Source organism: Danio aesculapii, chromosome 20 (assembly GCF_903798145.1).
Source record: "Danio aesculapii chromosome 20, fDanAes4.1, whole genome shotgun sequence".
NCBI classification, from domain to species: Eukaryota; Metazoa; Chordata; class Actinopteri; order Cypriniformes; family Danionidae; genus Danio; species Danio aesculapii.
In genome coordinates, this window is record NC_079454.1 from 14,999,061 (window position 1) to 15,020,672 (window position 21,612).

The 21,612-nt window shown below is 34.8% G+C and overlaps 1 protein-coding gene across 2 annotated transcripts in view; it reads right to left on the reverse strand.

Moving 5' to 3' along the window:
* LOC130247811 (ubiquitin carboxyl-terminal hydrolase 24-like) overlaps positions 1-21,612 on the reverse strand; it is a 166,614-nt gene that overhangs the window by 97,617 nt on the left and 47,385 nt on the right. The window contains exons 10-16 of one of the 2 annotated variants that reach the window (XM_056481273.1): positions 19,928-20,086; positions 19,727-19,841; positions 11,233-11,336; positions 8,467-8,574; positions 7,716-7,811; positions 4,923-5,084; positions 1,241-1,336 (exon numbers count right to left, since the gene is read on the reverse strand). In XM_056481273.1, coding sequence (XP_056337248.1) covers positions 1,241-1,336; positions 4,923-5,084; positions 7,716-7,811; positions 8,467-8,574; positions 11,233-11,336; positions 19,727-19,841; positions 19,928-20,086 — 840 coding nt within the window. The remainder of the gene's footprint in view (positions 1-1,240; positions 1,337-4,922; positions 5,085-7,715; positions 7,812-8,466; positions 8,575-11,232; positions 11,337-19,726; positions 19,842-19,927; positions 20,087-21,612) is intronic. The other variant, XM_056481274.1, reaches the window with a different exon arrangement.

Consider the following 21,612-nt stretch of genomic DNA (forward strand, 5'->3'; position numbering starts at 1 on the left):
ATGTTTCTCTGTTTTATACAAAACCAAACTGGAAACCAAAGCTTTATGACGTGGAGACATAGGACACTGTCTTTGTCACTAGTTAAATTGCTTATTTCTCTGGATTTGAAAATTCTTTATACCCAAGTATACAAGTCAGCAAAATATATTTCACTGTGTTAGTGGTTTTTGAATATCTTAATGCAAAAAAAAAAAAAACATATTGTGCCTTTAACCAGCCAAGATCAGAATAAAAACTGAAGTACTGCTATTTCAAAATCCACCCTTACAAATTACCCCTTACCCCGTCTTTCGGATGAGACGTTAAACTGAGGTCCTGACGCTCTATGGTCATTAAAAATCCCATGGCACTTATCATAAAGAGTAGGGATGTAACCCTGGTGTCCTGGCCAAATTTCCTCAATCAGTCCTAACCAACCATGGCCTCCCAATTATCCCCATCCACCAAATTGGCTCTATCACTGTCTATCCACTCCACCTATAGCTGGTGTGTGTTGAGTGCACTGGCGCCGCTGCATCATCCAAGTGGGTACTGCGCACTTTTGGTGGAGTGGAGAGATGGTGGATTGGCCATCCATGATAAATGCGCTATATAAATACACATTACTTACTAATTTACAAAAGTAGATGTGTTTATTTTTCAATATTCCACACTCTTAAGGGCAAAACACACCAAGCTGACGTCGGGCTTCATTGTTTTGTTGATCACTATCAGTCTGGCTAGTTGGTTTGGTGTGTTCTACACAATGGGTTACGTCAGAACTCGTTTCAGTATGCTTTTCGTTCATTTGGTGTGTTCACAGGCAGGTTTTCGGTCCTAACGGGACCAGATGCGAGCCAAGGCGAGGCGACAGCACAGTTGGGCTTTGTAGTTGTTTTTTGGCTAGTCGTTTGGTTTCGGCATACTGTGTACCGGCATTGAATTATTATACATTTGAATCACATTTTTACTTTTTTGAAAATTTCATTAATAAACAAGACCTTAACATCACATCATTGACCCATCTACCAACCACCAGTTTAGCATCTGATTTCCAAACATTTAAAATCATCTGACAAACAAGTAGACATGTCATTAGCTGATACACAAACCCTTAGAAGTGCCCTTTCTTTACCGTCCTTACCCCGTGAATCAAGTGCCAATCAGCAGTTTTTGCAAAATCAAAATTCTGTTGTGTGAGATTCAGGCTTCAAATTATGATTGGTCAGTGTTAAATTCAAGGGGTGGGTCTTCTCTTACTTTAGCCAATGAGCTTGGTTTCTTCTTGCCCCAGGTGCCAGTTAGAAAAGAGACCTGTGTCTCGCTGGGAGACTTTGAATCCTCCTGTATTTGCATCTAAAGACATAAACTTCAATATTCAGTGTGTGTGCCACTAAGAGTTTCTGCGGCACACGCTACACCCAAATCACACCAGAGGCTGAAGCGCAGAGTTGGAGCAAAGTGAGTGACTGTGTGCACGTGTGTGTGTGTGTGTGTGTGTGTTTGGTGTGAGATGAGGCAAGCTGAAACTAAAGTGCTAAAAATATACATCTAGCACTAGAGACAGAACAACACCTTTATACTCCAAGATCAGCTCTTAAAATAGCCAACTGCAGAGATTCTGCCTGAAAGAATAGCCAGGAAGCTCAAAAAATGTGCAAATGTGATTTTTTTTGATAGTATATGTGTTTATTTTGTGTTCATGGTTTGTTACTTTCTGAGTATTGGAATTTTAGGAAGAAGCACAAAGCATATGGAGTAGGTATGCTCATTTCAGTTAATTTTGCCAACTGCCACTCGTTAACCAAATATTACCAGTAAATAGATGTATTAAGATTAATATTAAGTTGTCATTTAATAAAAAATATCTAAAATTGACATGTCTATTTTGTGTCTGACACATTAAATATTGCATTTTAAAATACAGATTTATTTTAACATGCGAGCATATTAACAACAGAATATCACGCACCTGCAGTGTTTCCAACAGCAAAGAAAAAAGAATAAACTAAATAAAAAGAATCAAATAAATAGGCCTGCCCTAGATATTTTTTACTTAAAGGACAAACTTAGATTACAAAATGAAAACACTGGGTGAATCCTTTTTAAGAACAGCATAGGTTTTTTTTTTTCCATCAAATAAAAATAGAGGGCTACCTGAAATTGATCGCTCCACGCAAAATATGCATTTAATTAATGCTCCACTGGTTATTCTTATATCATAAACCTCTGTCAACATTTTAATAGAAGTCATTATTTTAAAGATTATCTCTTAAGCGTCTGGTTTTTCCTTAGAGCTTGTGTGCTTTCATTTCCTCTCTCACTCACGGCTCATGTGCGCGCTGCGTGTGATGAAAGACAATAGCTAAGTTTCCATCCACCTATTTTTATGCACATTTTGGATATGCGCAAAAAAAACATTTGCGCATAACTGAGAAGGATCAACTTTTTATACGATTAGAAAAAATGCGCATAAACTACGATGGAAACACCAAACAAATTCCAGTATGTGCATTAAAAAGGTCATGTGATTTTGCTATAAAAGATCATGTGATGATAAAAATCTGCGTGAATGGACAAACCCAGCAGGCTAAGCACATTATAAAACATCTGAAATGTTGTTTTGGTCACTCTAAAATGCCTAAACCATTTTAGTATTAGTGTTATATAATATATAGTGTTATATAATATTTTAAGACCTCATCACCACTTCACGTTCTAATCAGTATCAAACTTAATAAACAGTTGTTAATAAACAGTTGCTAATAAGCAGCTGTAGTTTAATAAATAAATGGAGCCATGCCATGAACCATGCAACAGAACTTAAATAAGCTCGGAACAAAGCTTGAAAGAATAAATTATGGGGTTGTTTTCAGCGACAGGCTTCAGCCACTGTTAAAACACTGTTTAAAGAAAACTTAAGACCTCGAAAAATGCGATTTTTAATACCTTTTAACGACTTTAATTTTCTCATAATTGATTTATCAACTTTTAATACTTTTTAAGACCATGCGTACACCCTGTATTTGGTGCCAGATAATCAGGAAGTGACGTTTTTGTTCGCTTTAACTTATTAAATGGAAACGCTGCTTTATTCGCACATCTTTTATGCGATATGTAAAGTTAATTCGCATTTCTGGATGGAAACATAGCTATTGACAAGGCTCACATGTTGACTTTTTTTGCTTATATATGATATTGCATTAATGTTTCCAAAGCAGAGCACAATTCAGAAAGTTGTTTTGCAGCTTTGTGCAAATAAACAGAAGTGTTTCTGTTCAGGGATCCAGGAGAGAGACATCATTGCTGGTTTGGCATTAAATTGTCTGTATCAAGCTGTGACCAGCAATATCCTTCTTTCATTTTGTTTCTTTGGCAAAATATGTCTGTAGGCACGTTTTACCGTCTCGTGAGTTGACAAATAAGTGTTGCACATTTATGCAGCCAAAAAAAAAAAAAAATATATATATATATATATAACTAACCATAAATCGGTTAAAAACGCATCATTTCGGTGAATCGGTTATTATGAGCATCCCTAATATGGAGGAGTGAAAAAGATTTGAGTAAGAGTGAAGGCCCGATATACTTCAAGCGAGCGTGAAGAACAGACTGGTGAGACGTAGAGGTGGGTATCATTAAAATACAGCTGCACAATTTTGTTTCAGCTTCGATACCGCAATGTGATTATTCGCAATAGTCACATCGCAGGATCTGCAATATTGTGTTTGTGTTCTAATTTATAATTTGCTTGTGTTTTTGAGGCCTGTGACGGTATAATGATTTTAAAAGCACTCAGGCATAAGAAATTGTACAGTTTGTAACATTAATAATGATTCATTTTAATTATTTTTGTCTTTATTTATTCAGTTACTGTACTTAAATACTGTTTGACTTGGAAAATGATAAAACAATGTTTATTTTAATTGCATCTTATACTTTATTGTACTTTTAGATTGTCTATTAGAATTTATGCAGATGCACTCCATATGTCTAAAATGATCCACTCTTTCAGACTAGAAATATTCACCAAGTCATCTGGTGAAATTGTATTCATATCGCAATATATATTGCAGAATAACAATATATCGCAATGTTAGATTTTTCTAATAGCGTGCAGCCCTACATTGTGATATCTGTCTAATATCATAACTGATTTAAGAATGTGTGAGCTGATATTAATGTGTCATAAAAATCTGCATCATCTTGAGAGTCCAAAAGAATTGACCATGCAATGAACCTTAGAATTCAGTTGGAACTAATCTATAATTCAATTTACGAAAGCAAAAAAATACAAATAAATTTCCTTCAATAAGTTTATGTTATAATATAGAATAACTATAAGTAATGTTCACAATGTTGTCCTAAATGTCAATGCTATTGCAAATGTGACATTGATTTACAAGATTTCAACAAACTAGAAGTTAATAATGAGTAACAATGAGCAAAACTTTTCCAATTCTTTTTTTCCACTCAATCCATATGTCAGATTTGAGTTAAAACATAAACATAATATATATAAAAGTGCTATTAAAAATGTAAGATGACTTGACTTGAGGTCTTACAGACATACAGACATAACAAGCTTTATTAACTGCTCTTATTTTACCACTTCCATTTAAATTGCGCATTTTATGTTGCTATTAAGAGGAAAGTGCGCCAAACACATTTAAAGTACACAATTAATCTCAGGTATTTCAAATGACTTACGAAGACGAAGAACAAAAAAGTACTCCAATAGTATATCGGGCCTTTGATAAACCCTTACACAAATCAGACCACCAGAAAAAAGCCAGACAGTGACTTCTCATAATGACAGAAAAACCAAGCAATAATGTAGCAATATGACATTATGAAATAGTAATCATAGTTATATTATTGTGTAAATAAAGTGTGCAAAAGGCTTTGTTTGTGGTGTTATGGTATTACAGTATCAGCTGACCTTCTTGATGTCCTCAATGCACTTGATGATGTAGTTCCTCTTGATGGTTTCTTTGACAGCATAAGCATCGCTGAGGATTGTGAGGTGCTCTTCCAGAGCCTGCTGCACTAAAGAGGTGGGCAGAGTGGGCAGATGTGCCAAGTCCCACAATACCTCCAACACCTGACATACACGCCACAAAAACAGACACGTTTTTATATTAACTCTAGTGTCAATGTTTAGAATAAGACACCAAGGCAGCATTTACTTGATAAGTTAATTATGAAATATAATAAAATATTTAATTAATTTTAAAAACAAAATACTACAGTGATGTTCCAGCGCCATCACTTCAGAATAATACATCAGTGTCACATAATCCTTTAAAAAATATAATTAAAGTAATTGTAAACATTTTTATTTAATATTTGATTGAATTAATGCATATTTTATATAGCATATTAAATTCTAGTGAATGAAGGCTTAAGATTTTAACCAGACCACCATCAAGTGACATAAAACATTAAACACTGAATTATACAATGTATCTAATATAAAAATGCTAACGAATATTTAAAGTAATAATATTATTATTTTTGTTATTAGTAGTAGTAGATAACAAAAAATTAAAAAGGTAAATATTACACAAAGTATTATGCAGTTCTACACTGTGTAGAATATGTTTAAAAATTATTTATTAAAAGATTTTATTATTTATTAAAGCATTTTAAGACTCAATGTTAAACTGTTAATAATTATTCTTATCTGCGTGACGCCTGTCAAGCTTTCATGCCTGGCATGTGTATTACAATATGTATGCGCCGGTGTCAGACATACACAGGGATATAATTAGTCATTTTTGGTAAACATTTTTGGTATCTGAGAAAGCCAGACAAAAAAAGGACTGCAGTATGCATTACAGGGATATATTCATGACATGATAGGCAACCGATTAGAAAATAGTTTTTAATCAAAATGAAAGCTAGGTTAGCCTAGCTGCCTCATACGCTGACCATTCAACAGCTTAGTTCATGCACAGCAGGACAGGTGAAATGTAAAAATAATCTAATAATAACAAATTAAACCGTGATTTCTCTTTTTTTTTAGCCAAAAAGCCTGATAGACTAATCTAATAGACTAATAGACGGATCAACATTTACCTCATGTCATGATCGCTGTCATCTGCACCATTATTATTATTATAACTTTAGGTGAGGTTTGCAAACCTGTGCACTTTTCACTCTTCAGCCGTTTGCATTTCCTGCAGTAACAAAAGCTCCCTGTTATCTGACAGCGGGAAGCGTTGAGTGACTGACAGCTAATATAAACCAATACTGCAGCAAGGTAGAGCGATTCAGCAAGTTTTTAGAGAAAATCAAATCAGATTGCACTACAACCATTATATTCAGACACACAAATGCTCCCAAATATATTATGAGGGCGCATAGATTAAATTTCGGGCGCTCATGCGACCAAAATGGTTGCAATTTCGAGCCCTGTAGTATAAGGACATGTATTCAGACCACAACTGAACGTTTGAAGAAAACTGAATGCCTTATTATTTAGAATTAGCTAATATTGATGTAAATGCAGCCGTTCAAGGCGCGTAATTGATTTATTACGGTATTGATGGTATTAGAAAATCCATGTCGTGGCGTAATGTCACACCGGTGATGACTATGACACCGGTGTACCGCCCACCCCTAGTTTGTGTGCTGCTTTTTATACCGTTTCTATTTTAATTTGCAGTTAAGTGGAAAAAATAAACGTATTGAAATACAAATCAAAGTATAAATAGCAGAAGTGAACAAATAGATTTTCCCTACCAGCAAATAATAATCCGACACCAAATATAAAAGCAGACACTAATACGCTATAACGTCATCACCAAAGATTAAATCTCCAAAAGACAGACAAAAACATCGGTGTATTGTAGCTCTGACATGGACATGATGGTTATAAATGACTGAAAAACAGCTGCGGGTGAAGTATATTCATCAAAAGTGCTCAGTTTGTGATCATATCTGTTTTGTTCTGTTGATATGTAATACAAATATTTGTAGCTTGAAATGGATGGAAATATGACTGGAGTATGCTGCTTTTACAGCTCCTCACATGGCTTGATCCACGCTGGCATTCCTCCTCTTGGGTTTTAGGTTTTGGAAAGGGGAAAAAAAAATCCACCACCCCTTCCAAACCTTTTAGGATACCAGGTATCAGATTTGCAAAATTCATATGCACAACGATTTGGCTTGTATCCCTCACTGGAAAGCTTGACAAACCTTACCGCGCGTAGCTACGGTTGCTTAGCCACGATTGGTGTGTGGCGGTTTTCGGGTGTGGCTTAGCGAAGGGTCAATTATTAATCCAATATGTTATATTTATGCTTACATTTACATGATACGGGGTTGAATATTTTCAACTCAGAAAAGTTACGAAATTAATATTTTGTGAAAAAAAATTGAAAACATTAGTTATTTGAACCAATTTTTTTTAAAAGTTATAAACGACAGCATTTTTAAAAAATAATTTCATTTGCATTTGGAATAAATGTTATCAAATCTTTACACAATAACAAAAAAAAAAAAAAAAATTGAAATAAACCCATACTTAGTAAAAACAGAAACTACGAATATCTCTTAACTTTTTCCATAGCTACGATTATTACTGCTATAATGCAAGTGCAATACTATGAAACTCTCACCAGCTCACTTACCTCGACATTTCCATATTACAACATTTCGGTAGACACCAGTGTTAAAGCTCAGTATTCAGATGAGGAAGAAAAGCAAGCATGATTGTGACGACACGCACCTTTCCTGTGGTTGCCTCAGATCGAGCCTCTCTGCCAATCCGTCCAATCAGACTGAGCAGCTTCTGTCTGACACGATCACTCTCCACCTCCCAGCTCTAAATACACAAACGCACGCACGCACGCACGCACGCACGCACGCACGCACGCACGCACGCACGCACGCACACACGCACACACACAAAACGACAGACAAAACCACTCAGAAAGATGAAGAGTATAAACGACAGACAAAACAGCTCAGAAAGACGAAGAGTGTAAAGGACAGACAAAACAGCTCAGAAATATGAAGAGTATAATCAAGACAGACAAAACTGCACAGAAAGATGAAGAGGGCAAACACGATGGTCAAAAATCACAGATCAAAAAGATAAAAACAAGACAAGACACAGTCCAAACAAAGCTTTAAAAGATGAAACAAGGCTCAGTCCAAACAAAGCTCAGAAAGATGACGAGTGTAAACAACAAGACAACACGTTAAAATAACAAATCAAAAACACAAAAACAAGACAGCCAAAAGAAAGGTCAGAAAGACGAAGAGCATAAACAAGATGGTCAAAATCACAAATCAAAAAGATGAAGAGTACAAACAAGACAGACAAAACAGCTAGGAAAGATGAAGAGTGCAAACTAGGGTCAAAATAAAGCCCATAAAGATGAAGAGCACAAACAAGAGTCAAAACAAAGCTTAGAAAGTTGAAACAAAATACATGTAGAGCTTATGACGTGAGTGCAGAAGAGTGTGGACAAGACCTTCTGTATGAGGACGAAGAGGTGGCTGAGCTGGTCAAAGTTGAACTTGACAGCAGCAGCAGCGATGATGGTGTGGATGTTCTCGATCACAGTGGACGACTGACCAGCCTGCACACAAAAGTAGGTCCACATTTATGAACCAGGTATGCCAACTTAATCCAACATTAATAATAAAAATGATAATAATAGGACTGGAATGATAAGCCTATTTAATAAATTGCATCTATATAAATGTTGATTTACTGGAAATGCATTGATACATGTTTACATTCATTCCGGAGGAAAAATTGTACTATTATTTGACTAATTAAAAATATTGATGATAATAATTATAGATAAATTGACTGATTACTAGGGTTGTACAATTTGGCATCGTAAGATGTCTAATGTAAAACATTGCAATGGATGATGACATCGTCGTCGTAGGTGGCTTTTTTTATGAATAATTAATTAATTCATAACAAATTAATTATTTGTAGCCTACCGTTTCAACTACCAGACCTGCATGGTCTTTGTTTTACCAATAACAAAATCATAAATAAATTAAGATAAGTTACACACAAATTACCACCTGTCAATCACTTTTTCCGCAGGACTTTGGCGTGAATAGGCAGAGTGATCTGTGTTGTTATAATGACATTGACAAACTTTGTTGATAAAAAAAGGTGCACAACCAACAGGAACCAACCAATAGGACCTGAGGAATACGCTAAAATCACGAAGTACAAGCATGAAAGCGAAAGATTGAAGCAGTGTACTGATGCTGTGGCGCAATACCTGATATATTCAAAAGACTGAAAAGTTGCTAGATAGAGACAATATTAATTAAATATCATGTTTAACAGCTACTGTGAGATGCGATCTAGTGTTAAATCCTTGATAAACTGTCTGACGTGCACTGCTCTTTGGGGTTTTGTGCTACGCTGACTGCTGGAGCTCAGACGCATGGATACGCTGCGGTGCATGACAGTGTGTGTGTGTGTGTGTGTGTGCGTGCGTGCGTGCGTGCGTGCGTGCGTGTACGTGTGTAGTCACTTGAATGCTCGAGAAATGCTCGATGAAACGCCAGTGTGGACGTGGATCATTTTTATTCTAAAATGGCATTTTAAAACTAAGACGTATACATGTAAATGGGGCCGAGTGTATTATTCGCGAGCGGGTTGCTGCTGCGACGGAGGCGGGGTGAAAGGTCGCAATGCCAGCTCAGCATCATGATGTCTATCGGCCATCTGTGATGGATGATGGCATTGTTTATCGACCCAACCCTACTGATTACAAATATACTTTATTAGTTTCAAACTCAGCTACAGGAATAGTTCACAAAAACTAAAAACTGTATCATTATTTACTCACCCTTCACTTGCCACAAAACCAGTTTCTTACTTTCGTTAAACCCAAAGGAAAATTGTTTGGACGTTGGAAATGTTGGAAACCGATAACCAACCATCGACTTCCATAGTATTTATTTTTCCTGGATGTCAATAGTTTCTAAACATTCATCAAAGTATCTTCTTTTGTGTTGAACAGAATAAAAACATACTGATTGGAAACCACTTGAGGGTGAAAAAAGCCTAATTTACATTATTTCTGTGTTAAACAATTTAGTTTAAACCAGGTGTAATGGACAACCTAACAATGCTTCCAAATGTTTAGAAACGGTCCTTATTTGTGCACATCAGGGTAGGTTTGCATCTTAGTTCCTTCTTAAACTGGAACATAAAGTCCACACTAGGGGCTTAGTAACTACTAGCTAGTTGGTAACAAAATTTGTTCTTACTTCAGTTGCGCCACATGCTCTTAAGGCAAACCGTAGTTAGTAGGTTGTAAGTTTTCCATAAAGTCATCTGTAGTCGCATTGAAGGACGTAATGTCCAATAAAAATCATTGAACTGCTTTAGAATTCTGCAACTAATGCATCTATCTATCTATCTATCTATCTATCTATCTATCTATCTATCTATCTATCTATCTATCTATCTATCTATCTATCTATCTATCTATCTATCTATCTATCTATATATATATATATATATATATATATATATATATATATATATATATATATATATAAATATATATATATATATATGAGCCATGAATGCATGCAAAATACAGATGAAGTTATCAAAACATTAAATTTGAATTTTTTAATGGGGGGCTGCAGTAAATATTTACAGTAGTTGGAATGTAGCGTTACATTTAAACTAAGTTAAATAGTGCAACACAAAAATATTTAGTAGTGCGTAAATTGTACTTAGTGTCTCTTTAAGTCACAACTAGGCTACGTTTTAACTTACACACTGTTAGTGAAACCGTCCTTAGGTTTGTGCCACTTCGCTCCTGAAATCTCTGTACCGTTTTAGGATGCAAACCTTGTCTTCAACACTGTTCACAGTTTCATTTCCATGCTGAAAATCAATGGTCATGTGGATGGAAACCGACTGAAATGTTAATCATTAATTTGCATATTTTTCAAATACAAGTTTATCTGTAGACTTCTGTGCTGAATTTTTGTCAGAAAAACTATGCTGCTTAGAGGAGTGTCACATAAGCAAGAGAGCTGTATTCCTGAATATTAATGGGTGTGTACAATCACAAAGGTAATGGTGATTTTAAACAACAGGTAAACAAAAAAATAAGTCAACGATGAGTGAGAAAATATTGTTTAATTAAACATCAAGTATTATCGCATTACGTTTTTTGTCAATATTGCACACATTCTTTTCTGAGAGAGCAAACAGTTGATGAATATCTATGAGGGCTCACCTGTATTTTCCATATTTTGGAGAGTTCGTCTAATGAGAGCTTGCTGCCCAGCAGCTCAATGATTCCCTTTATTCTGTCACAGTACTGGGCCTGGTCAATGTTTCCTACAGCAAATACAGATATAAAGCACTTCTTTTAAGCAGTTTTAAAATCTAAGAAACATTTTGACTTTTTAACTCAAAGAATGAGAAACATTCTTAACAAAACATCTTAACAATATAAAAGCTAAAGCAAAAAAAAAACTTGTTCTATAAAACAAAAAAATAACTTTTTTTGCATTTTGATCACAGATAAGTCAAACTGTACAATTTTACATTCTGTACTTTGTAAAAGCTTTGACAAAAAAAAAAAAAACATACAAAAACCTTTGAGATTAAAGAGGTCATGATTTGGGCCAGACAGAATCTGAAATTCCGAGTAATCCGAGAATTCATCGTGCCACAGCTACATTACAGATTGTCATTCAAAACATTCAGTCGTTCATTTTAATAGCGGTTTATAATCGCACCAAAACGTATTAAAAGGTAAGTGAATTATAAGCGCGAACTTTCTGCAATCGTAGTTGTGCTGTGTGTTATTTGTTTAACCCTTTAAGGTGACATGATGACTGACTGACAGGTGCGTGATGCGTGAGGCCAGCAAACACGACGTAGCTTTCAGTTAAGATGAACACAGTTTCCAATATATTTTATTTATAGTTAAATGTCTATGGCTCTGCATACAATGACTTTATCTTGCTGGATTTTATAACCATTTCATTTTACTTCAGGACGCAATAATGCCACTCTGTAGGTCTATTGGAGACATTCATAAATATTCCTAGCAAATCTAATAAATGTTGGAGGCATACTCGTTACATAAACGCACTAAATCGCACTTCAGCAGCGTTTATTTCAGCACGCACAAGAAAATCTGCACTTGAGCAGCGTATATTTGAGGGCGCGCAAAGAGTTTTGTGCACAAACAGAAAAAATCTGCGCTCAAGCACAGAGATTCACATGCTTGTATTACATGAATGCAATCTACTACATATGTGGTGATTAACACTTGTAAAACATAGTAGTACACTAGTAAAACATTTGTCTGATACATTACCTCATTTGAATGTTATTTTATTTATTTGTTCATTTATTCTATGACAAGGTGTCCAACAGTAAATCAACAAATATATCTGTCTGATGCATTCTAGCTTGTTTAGATGTTTTTAAATGTTTGAAGGTTTTTAAGTGTTCTTCTTTCTTCCCGATGTATGACACTTTCATTTTACACTGTTAAGACTTGGACCTGAGATCTGTGACTCTAATGATAGTAAACACCTGAAATGAATGTATATAAGCTTCACAAGCTAAGGAATCATTACCCTGATACCTTTGCTTATCGGCAAAATATGAGTTTTTCCTTTTGTCCTACTGTTTATTTATTTAATAAATTAAGTGCGGACCATCTTTGTTTGAAATTTTTGGTCACAGCATCAAACCCTGTAAGTGTCAGGTGATTTATATTTGATTGAATACTTCTACTTAAGAGAAAAAGAGAACAAAACAAAAGAGAAAGTAGTCAAAGAGAGATAGAAAAACCAAAAGTTTAAAAAAAGAAAGTGAAAGGAAGAAAGCAAAGAAAAAGTTAAACCAAACAAAAGCATTAAAGTGAAAGTAAGGAGCAAAATAATAAGCATGAGGAGAAAAACGCAAACAGAACAAAGAGAGAAAAAGACAATATGTGGTTTCAGATAAAGACGAGTGAATAAATGGATGACAGAAATAAGTGGGTGAGGTGAAAAGGCTTCAGGCACAAAGCAACAGTTTGAGATTCTGCCTTCTGCACACTTTAACACAGAGGATTTGCTCAGTGTGAAAGTGTGAACGTCCGCATACACGACACATTTATTGACTGCCTTTGCCTCCCAATCTCGTCACTGAGACTTATTAAAGGAAATGCATTCTTGGAGCAATGCAGATTTGTGGAGTGCACCCTAGTAACGTTAGTCTGCCTAAAAACACAATGAAAGTATGAGCAGATGAGCATTTTGCATACCTCTTTGATAGTTACTGTTTAAACAAGAAGTTTTTCTACCATTAGACAATAATGACTTCAATGTTATTGGCTAGCATTTTTGCATTTCAAACAACAAAATGTTTCTGCAAAATGACTGGTCATATTTATATGGTTACAAGGGTTTGACATTAACATCAGCCAACCTACCAAATGCGGGTAGATTTCAGCTGTGGCGGGTTGGACAGCCACCTCCACTAGCCACTTTGGCCAGTTGAAAATAATTTTGTAAATTGCCAGTGCTGCCTTGTCACTAAAGATTAGAATTTTAGTTTCAGACCGTTTGTCAATATGTGTGCAAATGTGATCAGCACGACTGATAACTGTTCGTGCAAGTAGAAAAGAAAGCAGGTGAATTCCGAATGAGAGGATGATTAGACGATTGGTGAGACACAGGCTCTCCTCACTCACTGACGAGAACTTCAGTGTCACGCGCATCAAAGCAGCTGCTTAAAAGCTCCTGCATCCTTGTGTGAAGCAACTGTGCCTGGAAACAAACCGGTTGCAATTGGTTCTCTTTAAAATAGACTGGAAAAAAGCAGTGCTCGTACACTCACTGTCCTGCTGCTTTCAAGAGCTTCAGATTTTTTGTAAGCAGCAGCGATTGCCGCTTTCGCATTAAACATTTTTTTGAACAGATTACTAATGAATTTAACGTTAAACATGTGCGCGCAATCCTCATTTCATTATCTTTCACTTTATATTTTGCTTAAAGTTATTTTTGTTAGTATGTTTTAATTATCATCCTTTACAATAACATTGTTTTAATAGGTGATTAAGGCCCAATCCCAATTCTATTTTTGTACCCCTCCCCTTGGCCCTTAAAACCGAGTGTGAAGGGAAATGGCTTCAAAATTTACCCCTAAGAAATGGGACACCACTACAGCACCTGCACATGTCATCCTATGTCATCGCGATCTCTTGCTTCATATGAGATCAGACGATGACAGATGCTGCTGTAGTTCCAGTTGCGTTATTTTTGGTATGTATCTTCAGAAAATCACTGAAGTAGGGCTGCACGATTCTGTCTAAAATGTGAATCATGATTTTTTTGGCTTAAAATCAAGATCACGACTTTTTTCTCACAATTCTTTAGGTGTAAAATAAAGTTTAATATGAGTAGGCTATTATTATTGTTCATTCTCAATCATATAGTCACATTGGATTTATAAGGTTCTATCTGCGTTCTGAATGATTTTGAGATATTGAGCATCAATCTATATGACAAACAATATGTGTTGTTTTAGTTTTTTTTAAGTCAAAATGTAAACAATAAGTTGTTATTAAATAAGAATATGTCAATAACTCAATTTTGACAAAAATGTCAGATAGAACCTTATAATTCTAAAGTGGTAAAACAACAATAATAATATTAGGCCTGTGTGTACTGTAGGTCTACTGTTGCTTAAAATGCTAAATTTAGTAATTATGGTGGACTTGAAAAGACTTTCAATATGTCCTGTTTGTTAATTCACAGTAAAATTATGACATCAGAATATAACTATTTATAACTCTAAAGTTGAATTATTATGTTTGAGACATGTGCTTGTCATCTGTCATTGACAGCATTATTAGACCATTTGTTTTCACTGGTAAAAACAGACATTTGTCATTATCAGATTTCTTCCTGCAATATATGCAACAATATATAAGCTAGAGTAATTATACTGACACTGTAAAACATTTATTTTCATGCACAACACTATGTGTTAGCTATGAAAGAAAAAACATATCAAATGCTTGTTGTAATTATAACCGTAAAATGCGATATTATTATTTAAATGATGTGCGGCCAGTTTCATTTTCACTTCCTAGTGCGGCTCATGGCTGCCTTCACTGTGATAAAACAAACTGAACATTATTTACAATACATTACAATACTTGTTATTCACAGCCTATGCAGGTTCTGTTCACAAAAGTAGTCGTCATTGATGTGCTGCATGCACACGTTCTCTGACCTTGAAAATATAATCAGCTGATTATCGTACAAAAAGCTGAATTAAGATTGTGTGTAGGGTCGAATCGAGATTGTGATCTTTTTTCAATTAATCATACAGCCCTACACTGAAGGCAACAATATTATGTTATCATAATGATCTAATGGCCCGTTTACACTGAGTGGTCCGGTACGGTTCGGTACGCTTTTATGGCCGTTTCCACTGTCAAAAAGCATACCGAACCGAACTGTACCGTACTACTTTTTCTGCACCCTTTTGAAAGGGTACCAAAAGGCGGAACTAGACGCGCAGCTGAACGTCAATCAATATCTGAAATAACAAACTTCTTCAGCTCATGATAATAACGTGCGCTTGATTATTGACATGCTTTCGAAACACTGTCCTGTCAGAAGCTGACAAACGCGAGAGTGACGCGCGAAAAAACATAAGAGAAGCCGAACCTGAATAAGAACTAAATGTCTGCTGTGTGTAGTTCTTCTGTAGTTGGTAATATATCTGAGACTGTATGTATGTAAGGGTCTGTATGTGTTCATACATGTTGCATTTATTTATTTATTTCATATAATTGCAGACGATACAGTAGGTTATTTTGCACTGTCATTGATCTGCAGTTCTAATCAACTCATGTTCATAGAAAAGTTAGTAATAAACATTTATACAGAAGTATTTATGTGTATAAAGCATCTGTTTAGTGAGAAGTGCTTCTCATATGATATGTAAGCAACCCGTACAGCTTTACTGTAGACATTTTCTCGAGCAAAAATGACGTCGACTGAAACTTTCCGTCATACACTACGCCCACCATAAGGGTACGCTTAGTAGTGGAAACGCAAGCCTGATAAAGGTGACCCGTACCGACCTGAACCGTACCGTACTAGTCAGTGGAAACAAGCCATAATGTGGCAATAAGATGGTAACTGTACTGTGCATTTACACAGTGGCCATATTCATCTATGTAAACACACAAAAACAACATTAACATTATAGCAGACAGTGTAAACAGCTCTTTTCTGACAGGGCATTTGAGTGTAAGAATGTTGTAGGACTGCTATCCAGGAGTTATTATTAGGGATTACACATAGCAAAATGTTGCGGTTTTTATTTTAGCGTTTTTTTGTAAAGCATGATGGTAAAACATGAATGTGGTTATGAATATATTAAAACTAAAATAAAAAATACTAATTTGTGGATCTCCTGACTTCTGGGTGCAGATATGCTGCCGTTGTGGCTGGTGTATTCTGGGAAATTTTCTTACCCGCTTGGTTTCGAGCGTGGTCCTGAAAAATCTCTGTTCGAAAGGCTATCTACCCCTTCCCCTTAGACCTACGCCTTTAAGCTAAAGAGAATTGAGACACCCCTGCCCCTTCATGTGAACGCACAAAACCAGGGGTAGGGGTAAGGGGAAGGGCTAAGGGATAGAATTCAGATTAGGGCTTGGCGATATGGGTAAAAAAGATCATATCCCAGTATTTTTAGGAGGAATGACAGTATATGATATATATCCGGTATTTTCCCATAAATGGTTACTTAACAATTAAAGCCTTTATTACAACTTTATTAAACATTTTTTGAGCAAAATATAATTCAAACACAGGGGTTTCCCTCCCTATTTACAAATAAACAGCTGCACAAAAAAATAAAAGCTGCACAAAATTTTTGATAAATAAAATACAGTACAGGTTTTTCTTTTTAAATTATAAAAAAAATTAAATTATAAAAAAATCTTTGATAAATAAATACAGTACATGTTTTTTCCTGGTTAACACTATGCGCAGCACTACTGTGCTGTTGTGCAAATAACAAAGTAAACAGAACCATAGAAAACATTACATTGTCAGAGCAAAAAAAGGAACACACTTAAATAGTAACACAACAAAAAGTATTGTAGAATAGAAAAGAACCACAATAAATGTAAATATGAAACACACAGTATTTTATGTCACAATTACAGTGTTTTTATAAGTAATCATGTGTACCACAGTTCTATGATTTATAAACAACAATTAATTCAGCTGTATATGTTTTTTGTTACACATTTACATGTATATATTGTGCACAATTATTAAACAGTGCACATTTCGAAGATATCTAAAGATAAGTCTTTCACTCCATGTAAAAAATCCACCCCTCTTTCTTTTGTTTTCACTAAACTTGTTACATAAGGAGATGAAAACAAATAGATTATAGATATGAGAAGTAACAAAATTGTTTCAGAGTACTGTGATGAAATGCTGGTTAAACATATAAATGTGAACAGTCATTATAACAGACCAGAACGCAGAGCTAAATGTGCCACAATGTAAATGTAAAAAAGAGACCGTCGTTTAATAAATACTGAACTTATAATCAGTGAATATGAGGTGGTTTCACTTTCAAAATGCAGTATTAATTCGTCCTATTTTGGCATTTTTAATTCTTTTGAACACATTCAGGTGCTGCTTGTCAATTTGACAAGGCTTCTACGTTTGTCCTTGCTGTCAATTGCGGAAGAAATGATCGATAAAAGGTATCTGATAAACTGCTGTGACAGCTGCAGGCGCTGTGTGACGTGGGTCCACGCGAGGGGGAGTCAGATTTGTCCGGGCAGTCACATTTCGATACAACACCGGCACTGCATGTTCCTCCATGTTGCGTGTAGTGATGGGTCGTTCTTGAACGATTCGTTCATTTTGAACAAATTTTTTGTATGACTCATGTGGTGAATCATTCATTTGCGCATGCGCACATTTGTGCAAGTGGAGCTTGCGTGCTACCTTGGAGTGGTCTGTTTCGCGCAGAATGTGCAAGTGTGGCCTCAAACCATATCGATATGATTGATGTTGGATAATACTGCATCACGTTAGGGAATCATATCGATATATCCCCAGAACTCGATATACCGCCAAGCCCTAATTGGGATTGGGCTTAACGCTTCATTTACGTGTAGTTAACTGGTGATCTGGGATCTTTAGCCAGGACAAACTACTGTGCATTTTAGATCTTTGACAATCATTTTTTAAATGTCTATAATTTTTTTAAGAACATTTTTGTTTAATTAAAAAGTGCATGCATACAGGTATTTTGCTTGTTTTGAAACATTATTTAAATTTTGTGGCAAGGAAAGAATTCGTTTGGTGTGGCCAGAGAAAAAAAATTCCTTACTTTTGAACCCTCAAAATTTATGTGAAATAAAAACTAATTGCAATGCGACACTATGAAACCAAAGCCCATTTCCTCATGCTCATTGAGCAAGCTCATACGCAACACACAAAAATGTGAAATGAACGAGGAGGCATGTGGACATACCACAAATTCTAAATCAAGCAATTTTAACATGCCAAAGTCAAATTTATGCACATAAAAACATATTTTCCCAAAAACAAAATTGTGGCTAGTGATGTTGGAAAACTACTAGCCACAGTGGCTGGTGATCAAAAAAGTTCATGTCAAACCTTGGTTATAACCAAATTTTGATAAATTATATTATATATTTATATGAAATATACCCCATTAAAATCTTTCTTGTATTTGTTTATTGTAAAATGGTTAAATAAAAGATGAATATACATTCATTAAATTTAAAAGATACATTTAAATGCTTATTTATGTCTGCACCTTAGACGCATGTTAGTTTAGTTTCATTAAAATAAAAACAATGATATTTTTTAAATTGTGTTTTTATACTTTTTCTACTGTATTTCAGTTTGAGTAATTCAGTTGTTTTTGTCATTTGTACTAGCTGTTTTTATATATAGATCTAGTATATATTATATTTGTTTTTGTTTATTTATATATTTATATTCTAATATGTTATAACAATATAAATAAATATTTTAGATTTTTTTTTTTATATTATTAATGTCGTTTATGACATTTATACTTTATACTTCATTTGGTCATTTTAGTTCTTCAATTGAAAGCAATTAAAGATATTATATATTTTTTTAATATATATTCCATGGAAACTAGCCAAAATGAATGTAGGATAATATATGTATTCAATATATATTTCATTTGTTTTTTTATAGCTTTAGTTTTAGTTAATTTTATTACTGTAATGTTATAATATCAGACCATAGATGCACTCCTAAATTCCTGATTATTTTTAAAACTGGTATTTTTAGATTAAATAAACACATAAATAAATAAATAAATAAATAAATAAATAAATAAATAAATAAATAAATAAATAAATAAATAAATAAATTGAAACAAAACAAAGACAAACACATACAGACAAGAAAAAAACAAAAAAGACAATGCAAAATGTATACATAATGCAAAAATGCATTTTTTTAAAGAACTAGTATATCTAAATTCAAATAAATTGTTTTAGAAATATTTTTAGTTTTAGGTCAAATAACATACTGTACATATAATTTTATTTTTATTTATAGTTTATGCTTAATTACTTATTTTTGCTTGCTGAATATTATCTTTTTTCTCATAAGGTTTAAGTTAAAACCTAATGAAATCTTTGTTGAACTGGATTGGCTTATTCTCACCTTCCAGAGCTATTGACAGCACTGAGTTTTCCACCAGCCAGTCCAGCAGTCGGTCTGTATCGATGGCGTTCTTCACAGTCTTGGACACTGTGCTTTCCTCGATGAGTTTCGTGACCTGTGAGAGCACAGAGCCATTAGCGTAAGGAAAAGAGCTCAGGCATGACTGAACTTTAAACATAATGTGTGGAAGAAACTCGGAACCTCTTTGAGGGAGTTCATCTTGGCACTGAAATGGGGTGTTTTGAGCATTCGTAGGAGAATGTCCAGCCGGAGGTCATCAACCACGTTCACCAACTCCCGCTGGAAACGCATGCAGAGCAGCTTAATGGCCGACAGCAGCTCAGGAATACTCACCAGACGCTGCACAAACACAGAAAAACAACAACCGTGTTATCAGGTCAAACAGTGCAGACTTTTAAAACTGCATAACAATTGTGTTACAAAAAAAAAAATGTATATATATATATATATATATATATATATATATATATATATATATATATATATATATATATATATGAAAATATATATATAGCATTAGAAATATTTTTTAAACAAACGGCCAAGCTATTTTGATTGTTATATACAGTCATGTAAGTCAGAATTATTAGCCCTCCTGAATTATTAGCCCCTCTGTATATTTTTTAACAGAGAGATTTTTTTAACACATTTCTAAGCATCATAGTTTAATAACTAATTTCTTTTATCTTTGCCATGATGGCAGTACATCCTATTTAAGACACTAGTAATAAAGCACTTCATAAATAGTAATAATAAGACACTAGTGTTTAGCTTAAAGTGCAATTTAAAGGCTTTATTGGGTTCATTAAGTTAACTAGGTGAGTTAGGGTATGTAGGCAAGTCATTATATAACAGTGGTTTGATCTATGGATTAGTGGACCTCAACCACCAGGCTGCGGACCGGTACAGGTCTGTGGATCAATTGGTAATGGGCAGCACAAGAAAACGTTAATTATTTCCGTTTTATTTATTATCTGAGTCTGAATGATATTTTATCTTGAAAAGTCTTTCATTTTGAAAAATGACCGTATTCTCTCGCTTACATCTTGGTCACTTGAGCGCCCAAATTTAACCCACAAGCAGCAAAATGAGTAAGAAACAGACGTCTTTGGAAAGTTTCTTTGCCAAAGGGAAAAGGCCCAGTGAAGGACCCACCACAAACTGCCATTTAATGGATACGCAACCCATTTGTCAACAAATCAGGTAAATCCACCATGTCTGTGCAAGAAGATCAACTGCTGAAAATCGCAAATGATGGTGGCTGTTCGCATTTCGCGTCTTTTCTAGAGTTCGTACAAGTTCGTTGTTTCCAATAGAGGTGCTCGGCTTGCGCATGATGCTATGCTGTGATGTGCCTGTGCCTTCGAGACGCACTTGAATGAATCCCACAAGTGACATCACCAAGAATTGACTAATTTTCTCAGACAAACACAGAACACCCAAGCACTGCAGTGTTTTTTATTTTTTCCATAAATAAAACTTGTATCAGAGTGAGAGCTATGTTTTGCTGTCGCCTAGCAACCTACAACCCCCCCTCATTAACCTTAAATGTACTAATAATATTGACCTTAAAAAAGCTTCAAATTAAATAAACAACTGCTTTTATTCTAGCTGAAATAAAACAAATGAGACTTTCTAAAATAAAAAAAGAATTATAGGGAATACTGTGAAAAAGTTCTTGCGCTGTTAAACATCATATGAGAAAAATATTTGAAATAGACAAAAAATTCACAGGAGGGCTAATAATTTTTTCTTAAACTGTATATTAAGGACTGCGGATAAATAGACACAAAATCTTATTTGCACAACTTATGAGGAAAGTACAGTTATATAATCGTTAGTAAATCTCCTCCAGAACACCAGAG